The 25,253-nt window shown below is 36.3% G+C and overlaps 1 protein-coding gene across 3 annotated transcripts in view; it reads right to left on the bottom strand.

Moving 5' to 3' along the window:
- LOC149552863 (CBL-interacting serine/threonine-protein kinase 24-like) overlaps positions 1–25,253 on the bottom strand; it is a 127,596-nt gene that overhangs the window by 34,958 nt on the left and 67,385 nt on the right. For 2 of the 3 annotated variants that reach the window (XM_089788392.1, XM_089788393.1), the window contains exons 4-6: positions 7,247–7,354; positions 7,062–7,136; positions 6,881–6,934 (exon numbers count right to left, since the gene is read on the bottom strand). The exons of the other annotated variant lie outside the window; for it this stretch is intronic. In XM_089788392.1, the coding sequence (XP_089644518.1) occupies positions 6,881–6,934; positions 7,062–7,136; positions 7,247–7,354 (237 nt within the window). The remainder of the gene's footprint in view (positions 1–6,880; positions 6,935–7,061; positions 7,137–7,246; positions 7,355–25,253) is intronic. 3 annotated transcript variants of the gene reach the window in all.

Here is a 25,253-nt window from a genome sequence, read left to right as displayed (position 1 = left end):
CCCATTTTTGTGAAGCAAAATAAAAATAAAAATAAAAAACTTTATTTTGTCTGTCCCTACTTGGTCGTCCAGTGGGCTCCGCCCTCCAAATGCCCTAAAAGGTCAAAAGGCCCACATTGTGGTTGTTTTGTCATTTGTTTGGTTTTGCCTTTGAAGTTGGAGTGTGTTGCAGCTGGCTGGGGTTTTCATTTTGCAAGAAGAGGAGGTGAATCTTTTGCTTCCGAGAGCTTGAGCAGCAGCCTGCTTCATTTTTCTATATTTTGTTTTCTATGTTGAACTTGAACATGATGATAAAACTTTATAGCAGCTCTCTAGCCTTTGGGCATATTTAGATTTCCAAAATTTTATGATATTGTTCACTAGTAAACTTATATTTAAATATTTTTGTTCACATATTGATATGCATATTGACAATTAAATACTAAAATCGGTTATCATTTAATATTTCCTAGATAGCATTCAAATGGTATATGTTAAGGTTCTATAATGTTTAAATGACATACTTTGTGCTTAGTTTCATATGAATGACATGTATACTGGCAAATTTCAGTGTATATGTTAAAATTTCCCTATATATATAGCCGTCCCCATTTGTCGTCCCCCCCCCCAACGGAATCCCCAAAATCGCCAAAAAAAAATTGGTGTCCCGAAAACCCATCCCACCATCCACCACTGTCCTCGTCCCGGAAACTCGGGGGAACATAGGTATATCTATAAGAAACGAGATTATTAAAACATTTCCAAACTAAGTTCTCTAAAGGGTTACAAAATGTAGCTTATTTCTTCAAGCACCAAAGAGATTCCAATGTGGTGTCGACAAATTTTTGTAAGGAAGATTTTAGCTCCTACACATGTAATCTATGATGCAAAATGCTACATAACATGGGAGATGCTAATTATCCATAGTTACACAATATGGTTAACATACTATAGGGAAACCAAAATTTTAAATAACTCAATGCACAAAGAAAAATTTACAAACATAACGCTACATACAGAATAGTAAATACCATGTATCATTTCCATTATTCTAGTTAACCTACCAAATAGAATCTACCAAACGGCTTTCTTACTTTAAACATCTCCAGTTTGATTGCAACCATAGAACAAAATATGTTTTGGTCCTAAAATACAATTACTTGCTAATTAAGTGTGGTATTGTCCTAGCCTTGTTTATTAAACTTTAAGATTTAATCAAACAAAGATAATTTTAACTTGGCCATTTGTTAACCAAGATGAATATGTAAGTAATGCATGATATGCTTGTGTATTATGAGTTTTTTTTGAGTTAATATATAATTTTTTTCACCATTTGCAAATATTTCCAAGTCTAACTAGTATTTTTCTAGAAGGTGGCTAAAGGAAATTTAATAAGACAAGGTCAAAAAAGAGAGATCTCTATATTGTTGTGCATATTGCATCAATGACAGTTTTCTTATTTGAAGGTACATTTTAACCAAAACTATTATATTTAGTAAATTGAATATTGCATCATTGGCAATGTTCTATGTTCTCAAGATATGATGTCATAGCCTTTACTAATTGAATTTTGAGGTTTTTTGATGTTTTTCAAAGCTCTACTAGATTAGCCACTAAGGTAGCATAATGAAATTATATAGATCTAAAAACTTAATAAAATAATTGCGTAAAGTTACTCATCCTTGAAATGTATTTTTATCATAAAGCATGTAAAGGCTATATTAGTAATAAAATCCCAGAATTTGGAGTTCTAGGACTAACTTGATAAATAGAAAATATTTCCTGTAACTTACAAAATTATGGCTTGAGTTCCAAATGCCTAAGCATATGTAAAATTATTTCATGGAGCAGCCCCCCTGAAATTCAGGAGTCTTGCAAGATATAATATAGAAAAAATTCAAGCAGCTGAACCAGTGCAATAAGAATTAGTCATATCATTGGAAGTTCAAATTCTGAATAATTGCTAGAAGCAAGATGTAATGTTCCTTTTTCGAACCTTACCATTTGTCCACGTCTGAAGGGGAAAATGTTTAATCTGTGCAATGGAGCAGGAAGTCACAAGGTGGAATGGATATGTCCGTATAGAGGAATGGATTGTCGTACGAGAATTTGGGGGGATGGAAGAGTACAGATGGAGGGAGGTAGTACGGGAGATGGAGGGAGGAGCATGGATGGAGGGTGGTAGTACAACAGATGAAGGGAAGAGTACGAATGGAGGGAGGAGTACGGATGGAGGGAGAGGTACAAAGGGAGGTGGATAGAGGAGTACGAATGGAGAGAGGTAGTATGACAGATGGATGGAGGATTACAGAGGGAGGGAGGAAGAAGTATGGAGGGGTGGAGGGAGGAGTATAGAGAGAGGCGGTTGGAGGGAGGAGTACGGAGGGAGGGGTACACAGGGTATTGTATTGGAATGAGTATGCAAACTCACATACAAGTAATATTAGACTACAACACCATCAAGTAAATGCCAAGCATGAATAGATATTGAATACCGATATTCTCCAAGTAATACTCACAAACAAAGATGGTGCTCCAATTTGCCAGATCCGAGCAAAGTATTATAGGTGACGGAATAGGGTGAGGGTTGAATCCCACCAAAACCGAAAAGCCAAGTAGGGAAGATCTTTCACTTTCGAAATGGTGAACAATAGAGAACTCCAACAGAAATTAACAGTACAAAGAAGATAATCCAAATAGCATACCAACTACTACCTACAAGTCATGCTTAAATACCCGTCTGGGAAACCTTCTTGAGGGTGTACAAAGATAGCCGATGACAACACTTACCAACGAAAACTAAAATAAAAATAGGTCTAAGATATATTAAATCAATTACAAATACAAATATTAACTTGGGCCCATATTAATTAATTAAAGTAACTAATTAAAGGTCATTTTATTATATTATTTAAATTCTGGGACTGGTTAATTAATTAATTTAATTTAATTATTACATTAAAAATTGGGGACATTACAAATCCTTCCCGGCCAAAGATTGCTTGTCCTCAAGCAATGCGCAAACTCCAGGATCCCAAACCATGCACAGATGCAAATCGCTGAAAACTCCATGCTTCTTCAGGATCACATGTGCATAATTGAATTCAATTAAGATGAGTAGACCATCATTTACGCTCTACTACACCACTCTAAATATTGTTCCGTCCTGAGTCACCAAGATCCTAGACTTGAAATTCATCTATGTAATCCATCATGATTGCCACGAGGGAATAGATTTCATAATCAGCCAACTGTAAAGATTGCTCCTGCAAATAATCCTCGATCAAATTTGCATCACCAAGTTGTTGAACAACTATCGGTAGAACTTGCTTATTTAGAGGGTCATTGGTAGAACCCAAAGTTCCATCAAGTTGATCGTCGAGCATTCGTTTAATGTTATTTGTGCAAGTACCTTCTTCCATAATCATTTCCTTCATCTTCGATTCAAGTACCAAATAGATTCTTTCTTTGTGGTAAATGATATCGCCAATCACCTTGTACCTATCATCCTGCACTTGACCATCCAACAGTTGACATGCAAAAGTATTCTTGGAGAATTTGACTAATAGATGTGCCCTCCAATCGGATGAAAATTGAGCCATAATGTAATCCATGTCAAAGTTCTCCATTCTCCCAACAGGCTGGCATAATTGTTTACCGTATGGGGTAAATAGTTTAATGCATACAAATAATAGACAAGAACATGTAACAGCAGTACTCCTTTTATTATTCGCATATATGTCGAAGAGATTACATAATGCTTACAATGATGATTAAAGTCCATTTCAGATGGTATACATATACCTCACCGAAGGACTCGTCGACTACATAACAAGAACCTTCTCGAAGGGGCCTGTCAACTACATAACAATTACTGACAACATCAACCCGTCGGCTACACAATATCTACCGACGAAGTCAACCCGTCCGCTACACAATATCTATTGACAACATCATCCCCCCAAAAGAAAAAAGTCATCTTCAGACGAAAATTACAAAATATCCGAGACATATTAACAAAACAGAGTACATTAACTGACTACTACAACAAAATAGATTTATTTCTGTCACACCACTTTCACATTCGTCCCATGCTTGCACCAAACTAGTCTCCAAAATACGTTGCATCTACAGCCTTTGCTAACACAATACTGTTTCCTTAGCTACCTCAATAGCCACCCGTGCCACTTTCTCTGCTTCCAACTCCTGGGTACCCTGAGCCAAGTGTCACTGTACTGCCTTCAACTGGATGATCAGCTCCTCCCAAGCTCTCTATGCATCCACCAAGACAGCTTCACATCCAACACCTGCTCCAAGTGCCTCAAAGCGTATCACCCCTCTCGAAAGGCTTGCTTTGGTGCTCTCTCTACCTTTGGTATGCCTACAGCAGCTCCAGGTCTCATCAATTGGTCACACTTTCCACGACTAATAACTGCACCGACTAGGGCTCGAGGGGCAGCGGCCCTGCCGCCAAGACCAAATTAGCACTTTGAAACCCACACAAAACTACATAAAACACACTATTTTTGTGATTTTCTTCTAATCCCACACTCTTTTTGGCAACTGCTTGTGTTTTACTACCTGTTTATGTGTTTCCCTTCCCTTCGACATCATACATTAATCATTCTGAACATTTTTGATTTGTCGTCTTTTTTTTTTTTGCTCTTCTGACTGCTTCCTTCTGCCTTCTCTTCTTTACCCATATGGATACACAGTTTACTCGCCCGTCCTCCTGTTCAACATACGCCGCAAGTTTTACTTGTTCTGTCTGGCCGTATGGCGACCCATCATCTGCTTCACATGCCCATCATTAAATTGTCGTACGGTAGTTTTCTGAACACATGCTATGCTTTAATTCACCGTACGGATTACTTCGTCTTTCCCCTGTCTTTGTCCCAATTCGCCGTATGGTGGCCGAGTTAAAACGTCGTACGGTGAATAACAAGAATCCAATGATGTCGTCGGTAGATATTGTGTAGCCGAATAGTTGATGTCGTTGGTAATTGTTATGTAGCCGACAAACCCCTTCGGGAAGGTTCTTGTTATGTAGCCGACGAGCCCCTTCGAGAAGGTTCTTGTTATGTAGCCGACGAGCCCTTCGGGGAGGTATATGTACACCGTCCGAAATGGACTTTAATCATCATTGGAAGCATAATGTAATGTCTTTGGCATATGTGAATAATAAAAAGAGTACTGTTGTTACATGTTCTTGTTTCATTGTCTGTATGCATTAATCTATTTACCCCATACGGTAAACAAGAATCACTAGCTTTGATACCATTGTAATGTTCCTTTTTCGAACCTTACCGTTTGTCCAAGTCTGAAGGGGAAAATGTTTAATCCGTACAGTGGAGCAAGAAGTCGTAGGGTGGAATGGATATGCCCGTATAGAGGAATCGAATGTCGTACGGAAATTTGGCAGGATGGAAGAGTACAAATGGAGGGAGGTAGTATGGGAGATGGAGCGAGGAGTACACATGGAGGGAAGTAGTATGACCGATGGAGGGAGGAGTATGGGTGAAGGGAGGAGTACGGATGGAGTATGATTAGAGGGAGAGGTATAGAGGGAGGTGGATGGAGGAGCACAGATGGAGGGAGGTAGTACGACAGATGGAGGGAGGAGTATGGATGGAGGGGTGGAGGGAGGAGTACAGAGAGAGGTGGATGGAGGGAAGAGTACGCAGGGTATTGTATTTGAAAGAGAATACAAACTCATATACAAGTAATATTAGAACACAACTCCATCAAATGAATGCCAAGTATGAATAGATATTGAGTACCGATATTCTCCAATTAATACTCACAAAGATGGTGCTCTGATTCACTAGATCCGAGCAAAGTATTACAGGCAACGAAATAGGTTGAGGGTTGAATCCCACCGAAATCGGAAAGCCAAGTAGGGAAGATCTTTAACTTCCGAAATGGCGAACAATAGAGAACTCCAACAGGAATTCACAGTACAAGAAAATAATCCAAATTGCATACCTAAAACAACTTACAAGAAGGCTTTATAAAGGGCTTCAGGGAAACTTCCCGAAGGATTACAAAATGGCAATAAGCCGACAAGTACTAAACAAAAATAAAGAGTGGGCCTGAGAGATTTAAAAACATTGATTCTCAGCCACATACAAAATATTATTATTTAATAATATTGAGGACATTACACAAGATGCTTATCTGGCAATCAATCATTAAGTGTGGAATTTTCAACTCTACAATCAGCTTGATCAAAATCAGTCATGTTTTCTGCCATGAAGGTACTTAATAGTTACATGAAGAAAGAATGCTCATTACTTAATCTATAATAACTATATTCAATAATCAATCTCTTTTCTTGATAGGGGAACAACACCAATATTTAGGGATACTAGTTTATTAGAAGGGATAATCTGAAAGAAATTATTAAAATGTAGAAATTCTGCATCAAAGAAACAAGCTTTAAGAGGGTGGTATATTTATAACTCTGATTGAAGTGACTCATATCGATTGGCAATTTCACTCTGTGCAATCTGTAATGCTTCAAAGACTTTCTTAGTACTAATTTATGGTGATGAAAGATAATTGCTTTGTATTATATGACAGCCAATTATTCAGTATCCAATTAAAAAAGCTATGAACTTATTCAAATTTGTATTTATATATCAAAAAATATAACCGAATCTAATTTATGTTACATTTTATTTTTTACAAGGCAGGGACTACATGGTTTTTATAATTAAAATTTCACGGCATAAAGCTGCAAAGTGCAATGCTCAATTGGACAGAAAAAGAATGAAAAATAGAACATGAAATTAAAAAATGCAGCACTATCTCAACCTCACTTTAGGAAATCAATCTATGATTGAAAAATATTATCTTTTTGAGTTTTCTGAAAAGAATTATGAAAAAAAAATTGCAGTACCTCAGGTGCTACATAATTTGGTGTTCCACAAGTGGTATGCAGAAGTCCATCTTCCTGCATGTGAATAACATGAGACTACTAAAGATTTTCTAAACCAACTGGAAGTCCGTCTCAAAAGAATAGAGAATTCATGTCTATCCTAAGTTCTAACAACTGGTCAAATAAAACAAAGAATCCTTACTTGTTGAGACAAGGCACTCAGTCCAAAATCTGAAATTTTCAGGTTTCCTTGAGAGTCTAGGAGAAGATTTTCAGGCTACAAATAAAATCATTTATTGTTGATTGCTCAGTTATGGGGTCATGGAATCTTAAAAGAAAGTCTCAACCAACAAAATGAAAATTATAAAATCTGCAATTAGATGTCACCTTTAAATCCCTGTGGTAAACACCCTTGCTATGACAGTAATCAAGAGCATCTATAAGCTGTTGGAAATATCTACGTGATTCATTCTCATTAAGTCTTCCCTGATGAACCTGTTATAAATGCAAGGAAAGAAATCGATTAAAATGAAATGATTGCATTGAAGAAAGACGAAATGAAATAGACACATCAAATCAGGCCATTATTGAGAGAAGCCCTGAAATTGATAAAGAAACTTAGATCAAGAAATAAGTAAACCGAGGCTTAAAACCACTTTACAGCCCTCGTCTTGAATGTTCTTATTTTTTCAATTGAGGAAAGTGAGTAAGATCCAACCCATATCTTAATGCTATCATCTAAATTGTTCTTACTGTTTTTCAAGTCAGATTAGGGACAAACCAGACCTGCAAATTTGTTTACTTTTCATTCATTGTTAAGGAAAAAAACTAAGTTATCTGATCCACCTACAGACCAGCCAGATCCAGGTTCACTTTGAATTGGATCCATGATCCAGTCTGATCTGCCTGCTGGTACAGTCAGGATGCGGGAGAGTGTGGTTGAGTTTGTTAGGAATGAACCCATGCAAGATCTAGGGGAACACAGACGAACATAGGGTCAACCCATCAATTTTCCTATCATTTTTTTAATAAAAAAATGCCTTTTCAGAAAAAATTTATCCAACCTTTCATAACATGTTCAAAAAAATATGAATTTGTTCTGCTGCTCCTCAACCCCACTATTGCGGATGCCCCCAAAACCCCAAGAAGTGGGATATGGAGCCCAAGAAACTGACCTGGATGTTTCCATTTTCCAACACTTTACACTTGGGTATAAAAAGTGATCAAACTTTTAGTGCAAGTGAAAACGACACTGCTTGTGGTTCTTCAAATGTCCATCAAGCTGTGGGATATGGAGCCAAAGCAAACTGACCTGGATGCTTCCACTTTCCAATATGCTACATTTCAGTTTGAAAAGTGAGCACGCTATAAATGCAACTTGTGTTAGCACTGTTTGAGGTTCTTCAAATGTTCCTACATCATCTAATGTCAATGATGATGTTGATGTTGATGATTTCAAAAATTATGATGCTGAAAAATGACTGTTGAACTTGAAATTATTATTTTGATATTGAACTTGATGTTCAACTTTGAACAATGATATAATATATCGTTTATGTTTTAATGGTATTAGCATTTATTGTCATTTTCTTGATTGTGTATATATATATTCATACATACATACATACATGCACGTGTGTCTATGTACATGTTGGGTAAATTTTTGCAACCGAGGGTTTTGCGATCAATGCAAAACAGTGGTTCCAGCCACAATAAGTGAGACACGATCCCTCCTACTTCTAATTGCTACTAGAATTAACTAAACACTTAACTATTTCTATTTACTCTTAAGTTAAAATTAAGCAGAACATTCTTCACATTCTTTTATTTCATCGTAGAGGTTATCTTTACAAAATGATCTTTAATCGCTGCTGTTGTTCACTTATGAAGTATTAGTTGAAACAATAATCCTGCTAAACAGAAGATTAGACGTAAGAATAACCTTCACCATAGTAGCAACTTCCAGTAACTTAGAAGCCCATGAAATCTCAGAATCTTTCCATGACTCCTTTGTAGATTTAGGAACAAAGATAAAACATACTTGCACCTCAAAGTCTCCAATGTATCGTCACCTTACAACACAAATGTAAAAAATAATAGCAGCACAAAGTCTACAACTTATCTCCTTGTTTGAGCATTCTACACTAATCTCAAATGTGATAAGTAGCTCAAAGTCTGCGAAATCAAGTTTAAAAACATAACTATAAGTTTAAACATAATAAGCAACTCAAAGTCTCCGAGATTGAATTTAATCCATCTTTATCAATCAAACAACACTCGCAATCAATCTCCAGAAAATCTCGTCAAAAATAACAGCAGAGATAACAGCTGATCGGAAGAAAAATATTACAGCTGAATATGCTAAAGATGTGTGGGCCTCAAATGCTCTTGAAGGCAAACTTCATGATGACAGGTATAAAGTGCAAAATGAGTTGATACTCTATAAGGAGAGGATTTTCATTGCCAAAATCTAAGCTTAAATTGGAGGTTTTGAAGTCTTTTCATAATGCCCCCTATGGTTGGTCATCCGGGTTTCTTTAAAACATAAAAGCAAATTAGAGAGAGATTTGTTGGAAGGGATTAAAACTTGAAGTTCAGAAATTCGTACAAGAGTGCCCAAAATGCAAACAAAACAAGCATGAAAACACATACCCAGCTGGTTTATTACAGCCTTTGCCCATTCCTAACCAAAAGAGGGAGAGTATTTCAGTGGATTTCATAACCGGTCTACTAGCAGCTCAAGGTAAAACTTGCATTAATGTTGTAGTTAACAGATTGACTAAATTTGCACATTTTTTTGCCCTGTCAGCTACATACACAGCAGTACAAGTAGTAGATCTCTTCTTCAATGAAATTTTCAGACTTCATGGGCTGCCAAGGAACATATTAAGTGACAAGGATAGTAGATTTATGAGTTTGTTTTGGCAAGAGTTGTTCAGGTTATGTGGAACCGAGCCGAGTACTAGTTATCATTTGGCAAATGGATGGTCAAACTGAAATTGTTAACAAGTGGCTGGAAGGTTACTAAAGAAATTTTGTTTCAAGACTGCAGAAAGTATGGATAAAGTGGTTGTACATGAAAGAGTATTGTTATAATTCGACCTATCACATGTCCATCAAGATGTCACCTTACATGGCACTATATGGTTACGAACCACCAAGCATTTTAGATCTGGTTTTGGCAGACAGCAGGGTACCCAAAGCAAGACTTATTACAGCAGATTAAGGATACAGTGAACGCATTGCAAGAGAACATCCAACAGGCCCAGAACCAACAAAAGCAATATGCAGATCATTTTGAGGTTGGTGACTTTATATATATTTGAAGTTGCAGCCTTACCGACAATCTTCTCTCAAGAAAAGTGGAGCTGAAAAATTAAAACCAGGGTTTTATGGACCATATAGGGTAACCCAAAGGATCAAAGAAGTGGCCTATGAGCTGGACCTACCCATGAACAACAAGGTACATAATGTCTTTCATGTATCTAGGCTCAAAAGAGCCTTGGGACATAAGGTGATTCCTTCAACAGTATTGCCACCATTGGATGATGAAGGAAGATTAGTTTTAAACTTTTAGTGCTTGAAGCAATCATTCAGACAAGGGAAAGGAACCTCCACAAGCATGTAATCAAGGAGTACTTAGTAAAATGGAGAGACTTGCCAATGGAAGACACAACTTGGGAGAACGAGCAGGTCTTGATGCACCCAACACTGGAATTGCTTGAGGGAAAGCAATTCGTGGGGAGGGAGGACTATAATGTCGCTCTCTAAGTTGCACAAAGGGGAGAATTTATTAAATGCTTTCTTTACTACTTTCTTAGCATTTAATAAATAAACAAAAAGATGTGTATATGTTTATAAGCGCTGCCATTAAGTATTTCACATTTATAAACGTATATATATAAAAAGAAAGAGAGGTGATAAAAGACAAGACAAGGAGAGAATGAGGGAGCGTAACTCTTGGTCTGCGTGGCTCAGGGAAGCCAAGAGTGCACTGGCCGTTATACAACTGGGAGAATAAAATGTTGGTGGAGTGCTCACTACAGATTGAGAGAGAATTAGAGGAAATCGAGTGTAGTTTGTAGGGAATATTGTGGAGGTTTTCAACCCAATGCTATTTTTGAAATTGGAAAATGCTTTCAAAATAGCACTGTCCAATAAGTAGTTCCAGGAGAATCTATTAGTCTAGTTTCAATGTGAGCAGGGCCTCTCCAAAGATAGTCTCACTATCTTCGGTAATGAGAAAGGTACCCAAGATAGCAATAGAAGGATTGACAAGGTAGCAGGTTATCAGTCTTAGCAAAAAACTAGAGTAGACACGCACATACCCACCCAGTGGCAAATAGGTGGAACCAATATGCTTGTCTTCAGTTTGGGGTTTAGTATGTAGGGAGGGAATGCAGTCGGGCAGTGATAGTAAGGAGGTGATAATGACACTCACATCTCAATTGCCAATCTCTGGAGTGCATGAAGTTAGTGTGAGCAAGAGCAATTACAGAGAAGATATTCTACGCTAAACATAGTTATTTGGTGGTTGTAGCAAACAAGAGTGACATTGGCAAGAAACGCAAGGAGTTCTCATTCTTTGGCAAGGAAGCATCATGTTTGGTTCATCATATGTTGAATGCTACTTGGATGTGCTTAGAGGGAATCATTGTGCCTACAGTTTCCCCAGATAGACGGCATTGTGACCCCTTGGATAAACATTGTTCATCTCGCATTCAAATTGTTTGGCCAACAGAAGGAGAATAAATGTGTGGGAGGTCTCGCAAATGCCCAATGTAATGTCCCTACTTTAGCAGTCGACCAAGTGTGTGTGCGGTAGCCTAGTTCTACATGGTCTCGAGGGCTAACAAAGGGTTTAAAGGGATCTTAGAGTATTTTGGCCTAGTCATCTCTAGTTTGGGCCAAAACGGAGTTGATTAAAATAGTCTCAGGCATACTTACTATTTTTAGTAAGTCAGCAAGACACATGGGAGGCTAGTTTTGGTGATTGAATTTGATACTCCATGACGAGAGCTTTCCGACGAGCTATCACTCGTGCTATTTGGAGTCCAATAGCTAATATATTTTTATGCTTGAAGTATTATTAAAGTAACAATTAATTTAGTTGTAAAATATTAAAGTGTCACTTTAATATTTATGTTTATGAGAATGTGTGCAAATCAGAAGGGGCACCTAAGGGAGACATAAGTGATTATTTTAATATGTTTTATATTGCACATCTTTTATCCCACATTGCTCATGTGAGTGGAATGGACCCTTGGAGAAAGAATAAAAGGGAGCGTTAGTGGTTTCATGCAACAGGTTGAATATGAGAAGAAATCAATGCATGAACTGTAGATCCATTTTTGGCATTGGAGGATCTCTATCCTCTCTTGTGACATTTTAGATGTCATTCCCTTGGGGTTTGGCCTCTGGAATTCATTGCTATCAGCTTTATATCAGGCAGATTGGGTGCATTTCCAGTTACAGCCGAGTTACTGTAGTTGTTGAGTTATTGTAGCAGCGCGTCATTGTAGCAGCCGTGTCATTGTAGCATCCGCGTCATTGTAGTAGCCGAGTTACGATAGCAAGTTACTATAGCAGTTACATATTGTTGCAGCAGGTCAATGCAAGAACTATTTGATGTAAACAATGTTTGTTCCAATTAATTGCTGGAGTATTCAGTGAGTCAGCTTTGCACTTGTTTATTAATTTTGGAAATCAATATAAATGTAGTGTGTTGGTTATTTCTGCGATATATATTATGCTTTTTCAATTCCTATATTTATGTTATATGCCAAACACAACATAATATAGACAACCTTTTTAGAGCAATAAGGGTTGTAGCACATAATGGGAAATTAGAGACTGCAAGTTAAGTGTTTGATAAAATTATCATATAGCTGTGAATACTTGTAAGCACATTTTGGGGGTATCCATTACACCCAACAGCCACAGTCAACACTGATCATTAGTGCTCGGCGGGCAAATGATGTCTTGGATATGTTGTGAGAGTATTGGTCATCATGAATAGTGAACTAGTGAATTCATTCTTTCTTAAGTCATTTTCCATTTAACTGTTCTTCCTCTTGCCTGTAGGAGTTAATTGACAGTATGCTTCTAATTGGCTAGGAACTAGTTTTCTTGAACATTGTTAGTTTTTTATATAACTGTTTGCATGCACAGTTGATTATTTCATCTCCATAATGAAATTAAATTGGATTATGATTCTCATTGGTCTTAATTAAATTATTGAGAAGAGTTGGGTTCTCTAAACTAAATACAAATAGGGGTAGTCTATTATACTAGAATGCTACCTCATAGAGATTTTGTGGTTAGGTTCGCAGAGAGAGTTTCTAGAGGCTCGCCCAATCAATTGTTCTAGGTTAGAGGTTGGAGCCATCTTTCGATTCTCAACTTGTCAATGATGAGTTGTTGACAAAGATTGGAGCATTTTCGCATAACTACATAGTGAGGAGTGCTCATCATTTTTCTTTCGATCCATCGTAGAGGAATTGATGATGCATCGGTGTGGATTGGTATCGATATTTACCATCTTTGGTAGATGGAATCAATAGCTGCAAGTTGGTGGGATACTACTTGCAAAGTCAGTAAATCCATGGCAGTTTAGCAGAGGATGGATATCATGGTTGTGTTGTACACACCCTTGGGAGTTCTTACCCTCGTAGTATAGTTGGATTTCACGATCATGTGAGATCGGTAGATTGTAGAGGGAGATTTTGGTGTAGTAGATGATTCCAAATATTCTTACCTCTTTATGATGGATGGATGTGAGTTTCGTTTATATTGGTATCTAGGTGGTGATAGGGTTAGCACTCCAGGTTGGATGGGTCCCACTGGATGGCTTCGCCATTGTCAGCATCGTGACAATTTAATCAGATTAGGACAAAAAAGGCCTAAGATAATTCTTCTTAGTAGGCTTCTATTTAGAGTTTGATCTAGGTATATTTTGTTGGGCACTCTTCATTGTATTGTGAGATCCTTTATGTGCATTAGGGTTCCAAGTTGGGTTCACTGGGGAATATTGCAATGGGTACATGATTTAGATTAATTACAGTTTCACTTTTAATCCTCATGTACATGTTTTGCTACAAGTGCACAGTTCCAATGCACAAAGATTGGACAAATGGATTGTTGTTCACTTTTGTGTAGTTGTGGCTATTATGGTGCTTCGACCGTATTGTTGCATTGAGGAACATTTCACAGTTTTCTTTTGGACCTCCAGTGTAATGGAGTTTCTTTGCAATCATGACTGCTTAGTGAGAAGCAATATTAGGGAGGGCAGATTATAATGACCCCATTCTTCATGAGCATCACAGTTCAATGGATTAGCCTATTTCCTAGCCCTTATAAATAATCAGTTGAATAGAGAGAATTGGTCAAGCTAGAGGTTGTTTTCATGCTCATACGAGATTAGTAGATTGTAGAGGGAGATTTGGTCTAGTAGATGATTCTAGATATTCTTACCTCTTTATGATGGATGGATGCGAGTTTTGCTTATAGTAGTATCTAGGTGGTGATTCTTAGGATTAACGACATAGAAATAACAATTACATGAAAATATAATCAATATCTTAAAATAATAAATCGCATAGAAGAGAACACAAAGATTTAACGTGGTTTACCCTATCCCTAGGCTATGTCCACCAAACAACAAGTCCAATATTCTTATTAGCAAGTGATGACAACCTTGATTACAATCCACAATCCCTTAGAGCTCAATACTGCAGCAAGAAGCTACAATCTCATCATACATTATGAAATGCCTACCCTAAGCCATCTTATTCAAGCATTTTGCTGCTTACAAAATTAGGGCTCATATAATTTGTCCAATAAAAAAAAAGCAGTCGACGCCTTTTACAATAATAAAGTCCGTTGAGCTTTCAAGGAAACTCTCCCCAAGAACCCCCCCAGGAGTGCACATGGGGCTCGGCCCCAGGACTCCGCAAGGGCACTGCCCATTGACCCCATCTTGGGGGCGCTGCCCCCAAACCCCCATAGTAAAATCTGGGGGAAACTGTACCAAATAAAGTGGGGAGAAACTAACCTTCGATTCATGATGGATGGATGCGAGTTTTGTTTATATTGGTATCTAGATAGTGCTAGGGTTAGCACTACATGTTGGATGGGCCCCACAAGATGGCTTCACCATTTTTAGCATGGTGACAGTGTAATCAGATTAGGACAACAGAGGTCTAAGATTATTCTTCTTAGCAAGCTTCTATCCAGAATTTGGGATCTAGGTATATTTCGTTCAACACTCTTCAATGCATTGTGGAATCCTTTGTGTGCATTGGGGTTCCAAGTTGGGTTCATTGAGGAGTATTGCATTGGGTACATGACTTGGATTAATTGCAATTTCACTTTCAATCCTCATGTACATGTTTTGTTATAGTGCACAGTTTTAGTGCACAAAGATTGGACAAATGGATAGTTGTTCATTTTTGTGTAGTTGTGGTTATTATGGTGCTTCGACCATTATGTTGCATTGTGGAACATTTCATAGTTTTCTTTTGGACCTCCGGAGTAGGGGAGTTTCTTTGCAGTCATGATTACTTGGGGAGAAGAAATCTTAGGGAGGGTGTATTATAATGACCCCATTTTTTGTGAGCATCACAGTACAACGGATTAGCCTATTTCCTGACCTTTGCAGATAATTAATTGGATAGAGGGACTTAGTTGGTTAAGCTAAAGGTTGTTTTCCCACTCCAACGATCAACAATGTTCAAGGTTGCTTTTCATTTGAGTCAGATTGGCACACTTACTATTTGTAGTAAGTGTCATTTTGGGGAAATTCGGGGTTTCTATCTTTAGTGAGGGTCTAAACAACTTGGCGATAGTGTTAAGATTAAGTATCATTGAGTAGTTATTTAGAGTCTTACTATTTCTAGTAATTCATTGTCGCGGGGTCACTGTATCTAGCAAGGGGCATCCAAAGTCATGGTACGCACAATTACTGACTCATTTGTCAATTGACTCAGTTTGGGGACTTATTATTTATTGCAAGTCATTTATGCTCCAGTTCTTATTTTTTGTGGCACACTTGGACTTGGTATTGGCAAAGTTCATCAGTTGACAGATTGGAATGAGTTATTGGCTCAAGCCCAAGATATTGATAATTAATAAAGAATCCTTTATCAATAATTAATGGTTAAAATAATTTATGTGGGGCAGGCTAATTGACACATTAAATTGCACATCATTAAATGTTATTTGGCTTTATTATTAAAAGGGGTTATTTAAAGATCATAAAGTCAAATTATTAAGTGCATATAAGGAGAAATAAGTGATTATTAGAATATACTTTATGTTATTTTGTTGTTCACCAAATGGAGGGAAATGTAATTATATATTATATTTCAAATACAATAAAAGCAAGTGCAACAAAAGAAAAATAATTTATAAATCATGAAAGGAGTATTCAAGAAGCTACTGGCCTATTGGGTTCAAACATTATAAATGCATTCATTGCAAGGTGAAAATCATTCTATTGCACTTTTCTTTATGAAGAAAATTCAAGAATTGTGAGAGCCAAGGGTTTCAAGTTCTGATCCTGTAGAATTGAGAATCCTACCAAGATTTTTGCACTTTGGATTGGCAGATTGATGTCGGTGAGTTGTGCCAGTGGATGGTTCATTTAAAGCCATCAATGTGTATTGAATTGGAAAACTCTATACCAGGTTTAGAGGTAACCATTGATCATATTGAGACAATATTGCATTTCATGATTTAATTTTCATTTTTAGTTACCATGCGGCTAGTTGGTGGTCATGATTTTGCTCATAGAGGTTCATTCTTGAATCAACTTCATAAGGGAATTTGAGCACTCCATCTTGTGTGACTTGGGAATGATTTTTGGTGGAAGGAAAGTGTAATGAACCCTTGTAGGATAACTATGAATATTGGGCCAATAACTTCAAATCCTAACACTATTTGATTTGCAATTTAACTATGTCAAAGACAAACATGTACAAAATGAAAGTAAACAATGTCAGTTGCTTTCTCTGATATATATACAATTATGTATATGCTAAAATAAAGTTGTAAGTTGTGCACTTAGTACAATGGTCTTTCGCTGTCATAAATGAAAAAATAACTATGCATTGAGGGTGAGTAGTATTGTTTATACAAATTGATGCCTCTAATTATCACTCTTATAGAATACAATGTCTAGACCAAAGCTATCACTTCTTTGTAGTTGTTCCCAATGGAACCTTTCAATGCTTACAATCAAGCCTTCTCATTTTTAAAGGAATAATTTATTGTATCCAATAGATTACACTTGTGCCAATTTGAAAAGCTATTATGTTGGGTATTATCAAATAACTCTCTTCTGAATTTTATTGTAGGCAGCCAGCAATTTCAAAAGTAATATCTCCCTCTTCCCATCCACAAAGGGATACATTCCCCTTTTATATCATGTTCTTGGAGTGAGGAATTGTGTAGGATAAGACACATCCCATATCTCTTGGAAATCACCACAACTTGTAATCATATCAGTGAAGTTCTACTAATCCAAATTAGTGTTTCTCATAATGACTATAGCAATCCTCCATTATTAATACTAATTGTACCATTCCAAAAATTGCCATATTAATCCAGATTGGATTTGAATATAGTGGACAAAATGCCCATTCATGATTGGTAATTCGTGACATTAATCTTAATCGTGGCACAGATCTTTTATCATGGAAACACCAATCGCTTTCACATATCTTTTAGGGGTTACCCGATCTCGTATTCTCTGTATGTGTAGTGGCTGAATACATATTAATATGTATGAGGAAGACTAGATATGTTTTTCAAAAATATAAATGATATAGATGTTTTTGCGGTACTTATCCTTCTGGTTTTAGGTTTTGTTTGTCTCTCCCTATTCTTTGAATTCTCTTTTGTATATTGATCCCTCTAATGTAGAGACTTGACTAATTAGTCAACTTTATAGTTGCTATTCTTTGCCAACTGAATTTGCCAATGGCTCTTTAGTCAAGGGTCTACTTTTTATGATCTTAGTTTCCATCACCTTCTTGCATATAATCGATTCTTCGAATGAGATTGATTTAATCTCTGTAATCTCCTTTGAGTAAGATCCATTTACTTCATCTTCTATTGTTTGTAGGATAAGAGGCTTCGTAATACCTATGGCCGTTGAATTGGCACCCTTTATATTATTATTTTTCATTGTATCTCTTTATTCAGAATATTATAACTTATTCTTTACTTATGTTATAATTAGATTTTTTATTTATTTATTTATTTATTCGTATTCCTGTTTATTATATTAAAAGATTATGCAAATATTACTATATTCATATATATAATATTAAAATATTTGATTTTCATAATAAATTATATTATTATTTATTATAAACTTTATTTTATTAAAGTTTATCTTCAAAACAGGGGCATTACAGGTCGCCCTTCCCAAAATTGCTTCTCCTCAAGAAATTCTGATTTAATGTCATTGGCTTTTATTGTTCAACTCCAACTTCATCTTGCTTTACACATTTAGATTAAATAACCCCAAAACACGAATTTCAACTTGAGGTTAGAACTATCATATATTTACAAGTATATCAACTTTGAAGGCCATAATATTCAATTTAATATACTAAGAATAATTTAAAGATAGAACTTATCTTGCTATACAATAGCACTTCTCCTTTGTTACATTTTTCTTTATTCCTTGGTGAATGCACATAATGTCCTCAATCTCGACACTCATTAAGAACACGTTGAATCTCTGACATGCACTAAGAATGTCCTTGGCACTCACTAAGAATGGTCCCGATCTTGACACTCAGTAAGAAAATCTTTAGTTGGTTTGCATAATATCCCTCTAGATATTGTTCCCCAGTTTCTCACTCACAAATTTTCAAAATACAACAAATCATTTTATGCAATATAAAACCAGCAGCAACCAACAAGATACTCATATAATTATTGCATTATAAACCAGCAATACAATAACATAATAAGGAAAATGCAATCTTATAAACAACAAAAATAATCAGATTGGAAAACGCATAGAATGAACATGTAATCCAAGTGTGATCTTTGATGTGAATCCACCATGTAGATGAATCCAGTTTGCATACAATCCACCCGAAAATCTTGAAGGGTTACGCCCTTAGGTTTTGAAACTGAAAGCTGCAAGCTTCCGAATTTTCATAGAGAAATCTGAAATTAATCTCAATCCAAGCACACTGAAAATGAATTGCCTCCCTTCTTTTAATGCTCAAAGTAGTGCCCCTTCAACTCCCTTCTCTTGTCATCTCGTCTTCACTAGTACATTTGGGTCCCATTTTCAACGACAGGCCAATTTGGCTTGTCAAATTCACTTTTTTTTTAATATGATCACAAAAATGTCGAGATTTCGATGATACTTGAAATGTTTGTTGAAAGTTCAACACGACGTAAGTTTGTTGTCGAAATTTCGACAACACTTGAGTGCTTTCGTCAAAATTTCAGCATTGTCAGGAAATAAAGAAAAAAACAGAAAAGAAAACGTCATTTTATTTTGACACGGCAAATTGGGGATGCACAGGAAGGTTGAAGAGGAACCACTTCTGATCAGCGCTATTGAAGGTAAGTTTTGTTTGATTGTGTTGATAAATTTTGCTTGAATGAATTCTTGTGTTTCAATAAGTATTCTTGTGTTTGAATGAACCCGATTCGTGGACATTACAACTGATCATGGTCTCTCAAATTTTCCTTGCGATCATTTGTGTCGTATCCCTCCAACCTGATCACTTTCTCCTTCAGCTACATATGGTAGATGGAGATCACCATATTCTCCCACAAACCTCCTACTACGCAAATCTCAGACAATCAACCATGGTATAGAATAATCTTAAAAAGGCAGAAAAAAAAAGCTATATTCAAAACTACAAGGCACTCGATTCTTCATCATCTCCATCACAGAGAACACAATCCCCTGAGGATGCCATATAAGGAGCGTTGGACAAAGGCTAAAGCACAGAGGAGGATTCCCCAACCCCCTCAAATCCCCCTCGATTCAACCATTCCCCATAAAATTAAAGGGATGTGGGCAGTTCTCACACCAAACTCGCTCCCCCACTTTGTATCTAGCCATACAAAATTCCATTGGGAAGTTCCCTAAGCTCGATATCCATGGTGACAATCCAAATCCACAACCCTTGGGCAATATTTTAAACACCTCCCATGGTAAAATTATAGGAATAAATACTTGAGCTCCAAAAACTAGGGCTTTAGCCAGCGCTTTCAAACTATTGACTCATTGGAATGGGGAGGTTACAACTAATTTGGTAAAATGGTGGAATGAACCATTCTTAGACTAGGTAATTATCTTCCCACTGAAAGCAACCTAATCTAATGCATTGTTAGCATCAAATGCTGAAAAAGAAACTTCATTCATTCACCTTAAGCCCTAACCATGCTTAGAACAAATCTACAAGAAAAATAATATATTCGGGCTTCAAGGACATAATACTTGATCCAAAACATAATAAATATCATAGCTTTTCAGGCACCAGATATAACTAATTTCAATGTTACTTTGAATTATGATTTGCAATTTGATGATGAGTTCTATATGATATGTTTTTGGTCAAGACTAATGAAATTTATTTTAATAGATAACATATTTTTGACAATAAATAATTAGTCTCTTAGCAGAATTTAGTAATTCTATCATGCCATATACTCTAATGTCTATTAATAAAGAGAAATATAGCACTCACTTCTCATTGCTAAGAATTTACATTAAAACACCATTACAATCAATGTTTGCCTCCATATATCACAAGATTAATTGCAAAACACCTTCACATATCACATCATCGATTGTGAAGGTTGGATGGTCGAGCTCACGATAGACACTCATCAACCATGTAGTATTAAAACCAGACACATTCCTAGGTTGGACTTGTCTGTGTCCAAGAGAAAATGATTGATCCTACATTAGTGAAGCCACATAAATTCCTCTAAGCTTGGCCTTCAGCATAGCTGAAAGAAGAGAAGATGACATTTCTAAATTATATGCAAAACTGGTCTTTGCTCAAGCTCCCTACATTATTATTGCCCCCTTATCATAGTCTTGAATTTTCCTACATCAAAAACAGCATTCATTTCTAAAAACCTGTGTAGGAATAGAGAGGAATAACTTTCATACCATTGACAATATAAACAAGAGAAAATGAAATCATTTGTAATTCATTGTCTTAGATTCTATTATCAAGATAATACAGAATTAGAATGGAAGAAAGTTTTTGCATCAACATTTCAAATTACAATTATGTCATTAAACTAATAGAGAGCTAGCGATGAAAAAACTTATAACCTTAACATTTTTAATCACATTCTATCATCACAAAAACGGAGTTAAAAGGGAAGAAAAAGTTTTTGCATTGACATTTCAAATCACATACTATTATTAGAATAATAGAGAGGTGGAGAAGAAGAAAGATTTTATGTTGATTTTGTTGTCCTATATTTTGTCACCACAAAATGTAGGTAACAGTACAAAACTTTTTCAAACTAGTTTCGCATCTCTCTAAGTTGAATTTGTTATTCAATTGCTTAATGTTGATCGATCAATCAACTCCAATTCACATAGAAAACTCTTTTACTAGAGGCTTTCGTCAAGTGCTTTCAATTTTTTTATTTGTTGAGCCTATGCTTGATTTTTTAGGCCTCCATCGTCCTTTTCTTTGTTTTTGAGTGTGTGTTTGTTGATTTTTAGTCCATTGGTTTTGCTCAAGTCATAGCTTTCGGTTTCCCCTTCGATTTGATCTAACCTAGAGCTTAATCGGAGTTGTCAGTCAAAAGGTATAGCCATTTAGCACCCAAAAAGTGGACCTTTTTGATGCAATAGCACGAATTAAAAATATCAGGTTATATTTTTAATTTGACATTCACTTTTTGAAAAATATAACTTAAATTCACTTTACCTTATATTTTTAAGTTGAGTTTACTTTTTGATTTTTCACTTAAGTGACTATATTAACTATATAGTTCAATTTAATTTTTGACATTTAAATCAAATGCTCTAGTAAATATTACTTATTTAATGATATTTACATGTTATATTGTTAATATAATATGTAAATATAATTTATGTCCCACTTAAGTAATATTTTATTGAAATTAAATTGACGTGCTTGTTAAATCACTTTCAATCATCAAAAGTGAACATTTTTCATGACATTACAAGTAACATTCCATCAAAAGTTGACCTTTTTTATGCCGTTGCATGTACATTTCAACTTAATGTGTAAAGTCACATAAACGTGGATCTTTTTGATGTCATTGCATGTAACTCATTTAAAATGTGCAATGACATAAAAAAGGTGAGCTTTTTCCTTGAGTTGCATATGCATGTTTTTAAAATATCCATTCACCTCCAAAAGGTGAGTATTTAAAATATGCATTCATCTCCAAAAGATGAGTTTTTTTTTTAAATATGCATTCACCTCCAAAAGGTGAGTTTTTAAATATGCATCCACATCCAAAAGGTGAGTTTTTAAACTAAAGACATGTTTTAATATATACATACACCTCCAAAAGGTGCATTTTGTATTAAAACACATGCTCTTACCCTTCCAAAACCCATTTTTTGACAAACTTCATGCAATGAGCTCTCAAGAACACATTTTTAAAGTTTTGCTTGATTTCCTCCATGAAATTTCTTGAAATCTTCTCCATTGGGGTCGTTTCTACAAATCTATGTGTTTCCAAACATTGAATGTTGAGATTTCATGCTAAAAACGAGTTCTTCATGATGATTTTCAGTCATGTCCACTTTAGAGTGATTTAAATCACGTTTTTGCAAGGACAGGAGGCATTTTGGTATGTTTAATCATTTGCAATACACTAAGGGTCACGTTTTTGCACTTGGTAATCAAAAACAACTTATTTCAGGCCCTTAGAGATTCACGTTTTTCCAAAACCGGCCCAAAGGCATGCATTTGCCAAAAATGTTGGAAGTTTGAGCATTCTTAGGGCACCTTTTTTACATTGTCCATAAAAAATGCCTCATTTGCTCCCCACTACAGATTCCTCTTGCAATGTTTGAAAAGATCTAAGTTTGTGGAAGAATTTTTCAATTTTTCCCTCCATTTTCGGCACTTAATCATCATGTAAGTGGACATATTCTTTCTCGCTAATAAATTTGTGCTTATCTTGCTGATTTTATGCACATTTTAGCTTAATGATTGTCACTTGTTGAAATTGTTGCCATGAAAAGTGTATTTTTCTTTTAAAAATGATGAAATGGTTCATTTTCATGATTTTCGTTTTTCACCAAACTCCAAATGCGAAATTGCATATTGAAGTGCTTTGCTTGTTGACATGTTTGAGTCATTTGCCAAAAGTATGTTTTCCTCTTCAAGTTTGTTTTGTGTTTGGTGCTTATTTTCTGGTTTTTCTCCATTTTGGAGAAGTTCCAAGTTTTTTCCGAAGAACTTGGTTATGTTTCACTTCACTCCATATTCCATTTCATGCAAGAGCGTCATCACGTTCATTTTCCATCTTTCATGTTACAACACTTCGCATCTCATTCGTCAAATGTGATTACATGTTTTTCATCTCATTCAGTGATGTCTCGGTCATAGAATAAATGTATTTAATTAAACCCTATTAATGGATCGATTGATTTAATATATCTTGAACCCATTTTTAATTTTATTGTTTCCGTAGGTAAGTATGGCCGTTGGCTATCTTTGTACACCCTCAGAAGGATTTCCCGACGGGTATTTAAGCACGGCATGTAGGTAGTCATAGGTATGCAACTTTGGATTATTTTTCTCTGTATTGTGAATTCCTGATGGAGTTCTCTATTGTTCGTCATTTCGGAAGTGAAAGACCTTCCCTATTTGGTATATCCAATTTCAATGGGATTTAACCCTCACCCTATTTCGTCGCCCGTAATACTTCGCTCGGATCTAGCAAATCGAAGCCTTATCATATTGCAAATTGGAGAAGTCATTATGTTATTGATCAAGTTCTCTTGTGTTGAATGAATAAGGTATTTTATAGGACATTCTATGTTTCTCTTGCATTTTCCATACATTCTGTTGACTAAAAGTTTGGTACTTCATTCCGTATGGCCTCCACCCTCCTACTGTAAGGCCATTACTATTACTGTACAACCCTCTTCATTCTACCGTATGGCCTTCTTATTTCAGTGTCTACACCCACCGTATGGCTCCTTTCATCTATTGTACGGCCACCTTGGTCATCTACCGTATAGCCTACTAGGTCACCGTATGGCTGTAGCTGCACCCCGTACCACCCCCCATCACCGTACGGCACACTTGTTGCCCCACACTACACCGTACGGCCTCCCCGTTTCCTATACTTTGGTGCCTAACATCTGTACACCAACTTCACCTGTCTATACTACCCACTAAAACTTTGGACATGACAATTTTGAGTGTAGTTGCATAAATGGGATATTACAGTGGTATCAGAGCTTTTGATTCTGCTAGCCTACAAAAGTGAATGCAAGTTTATTCTCAAAGGAGAAGGCAAAATAACCCTATTGATAGAATGGCAGATCATTAGGATCCTATGGCAAAACTCATGAATCTTTTAAGAGAGCTCAACAGAAACCAAATACAAATCAACGAAATCCAAAGGCTAACGTAGGAAACATTACAAAAATTATCTAAGGGAAAGACAATAGGAGAACAAAATGGGCATAGCAACAACTTAGTTTCTAGAAGGGAAAACTTTCAGCCCTCTCTTTCTCTCAACCCTCAATACCCATCTTCCTTCCAAGGATGGAAGCACCACGCAAAGAAAGAGAGCCCACTTTTTAGGAAATGCAAGAAAAACTTCGAGAAGATTGGCGGAACGCAAATATGGAAAGTGATATATCTTACAGAGACTATGTTGATCTAATAATGAGATATTTTGGCAGGGGAAATTGAGGTTATTTTAATGATGATCTCAGGAGAAAGATTGGAAAGGTAAAGTTATCGCCATTTGATGGATCTGGAGCCATTACTGCATAGTCATGGGTTTGGAAGGCAAATACCTATTTCCAACTCAATCTGATGCTCGAAAAGGAAGCAATCAAATTTGCAGCACTTCATCTCGAAGGAGTGGTGCATGAGTGGTGGCATCATGGATTGGTCACTCTCGGACATGACCAAGTAACCTCTTATGTCGAGTTCACAAAGAGACTCGTTGACCATTTCCATGGTAAGGATCCTGAGCTAAACTTCAAAGATCTAGCTCAACTAAAGCAAACAGGCATGGTAGACAACTACATCACTGAGTTCCAAAGGCTATCGGTATTAATCACAAACATCTTTGAAAGACGTCGAATTGTGTTATTCATGGATGGGTTGAGAGAGCCTTTGAGAGGTTGGATCAAAGGGTTCAACCCGTGTGCACTCAA

Source organism: Cupressus sempervirens, chromosome 6 (genome assembly GCF_028749045.1).
Source record: "Cupressus sempervirens isolate cs-2001-9-10 chromosome 6, ASM2874904v1, whole genome shotgun sequence".
In the NCBI taxonomy this organism is placed as follows: Eukaryota; Viridiplantae; Streptophyta; class Pinopsida; order Cupressales; family Cupressaceae; genus Cupressus; species Cupressus sempervirens.
This window is presented reverse-complemented; position numbering and strand designations above follow the sequence as displayed.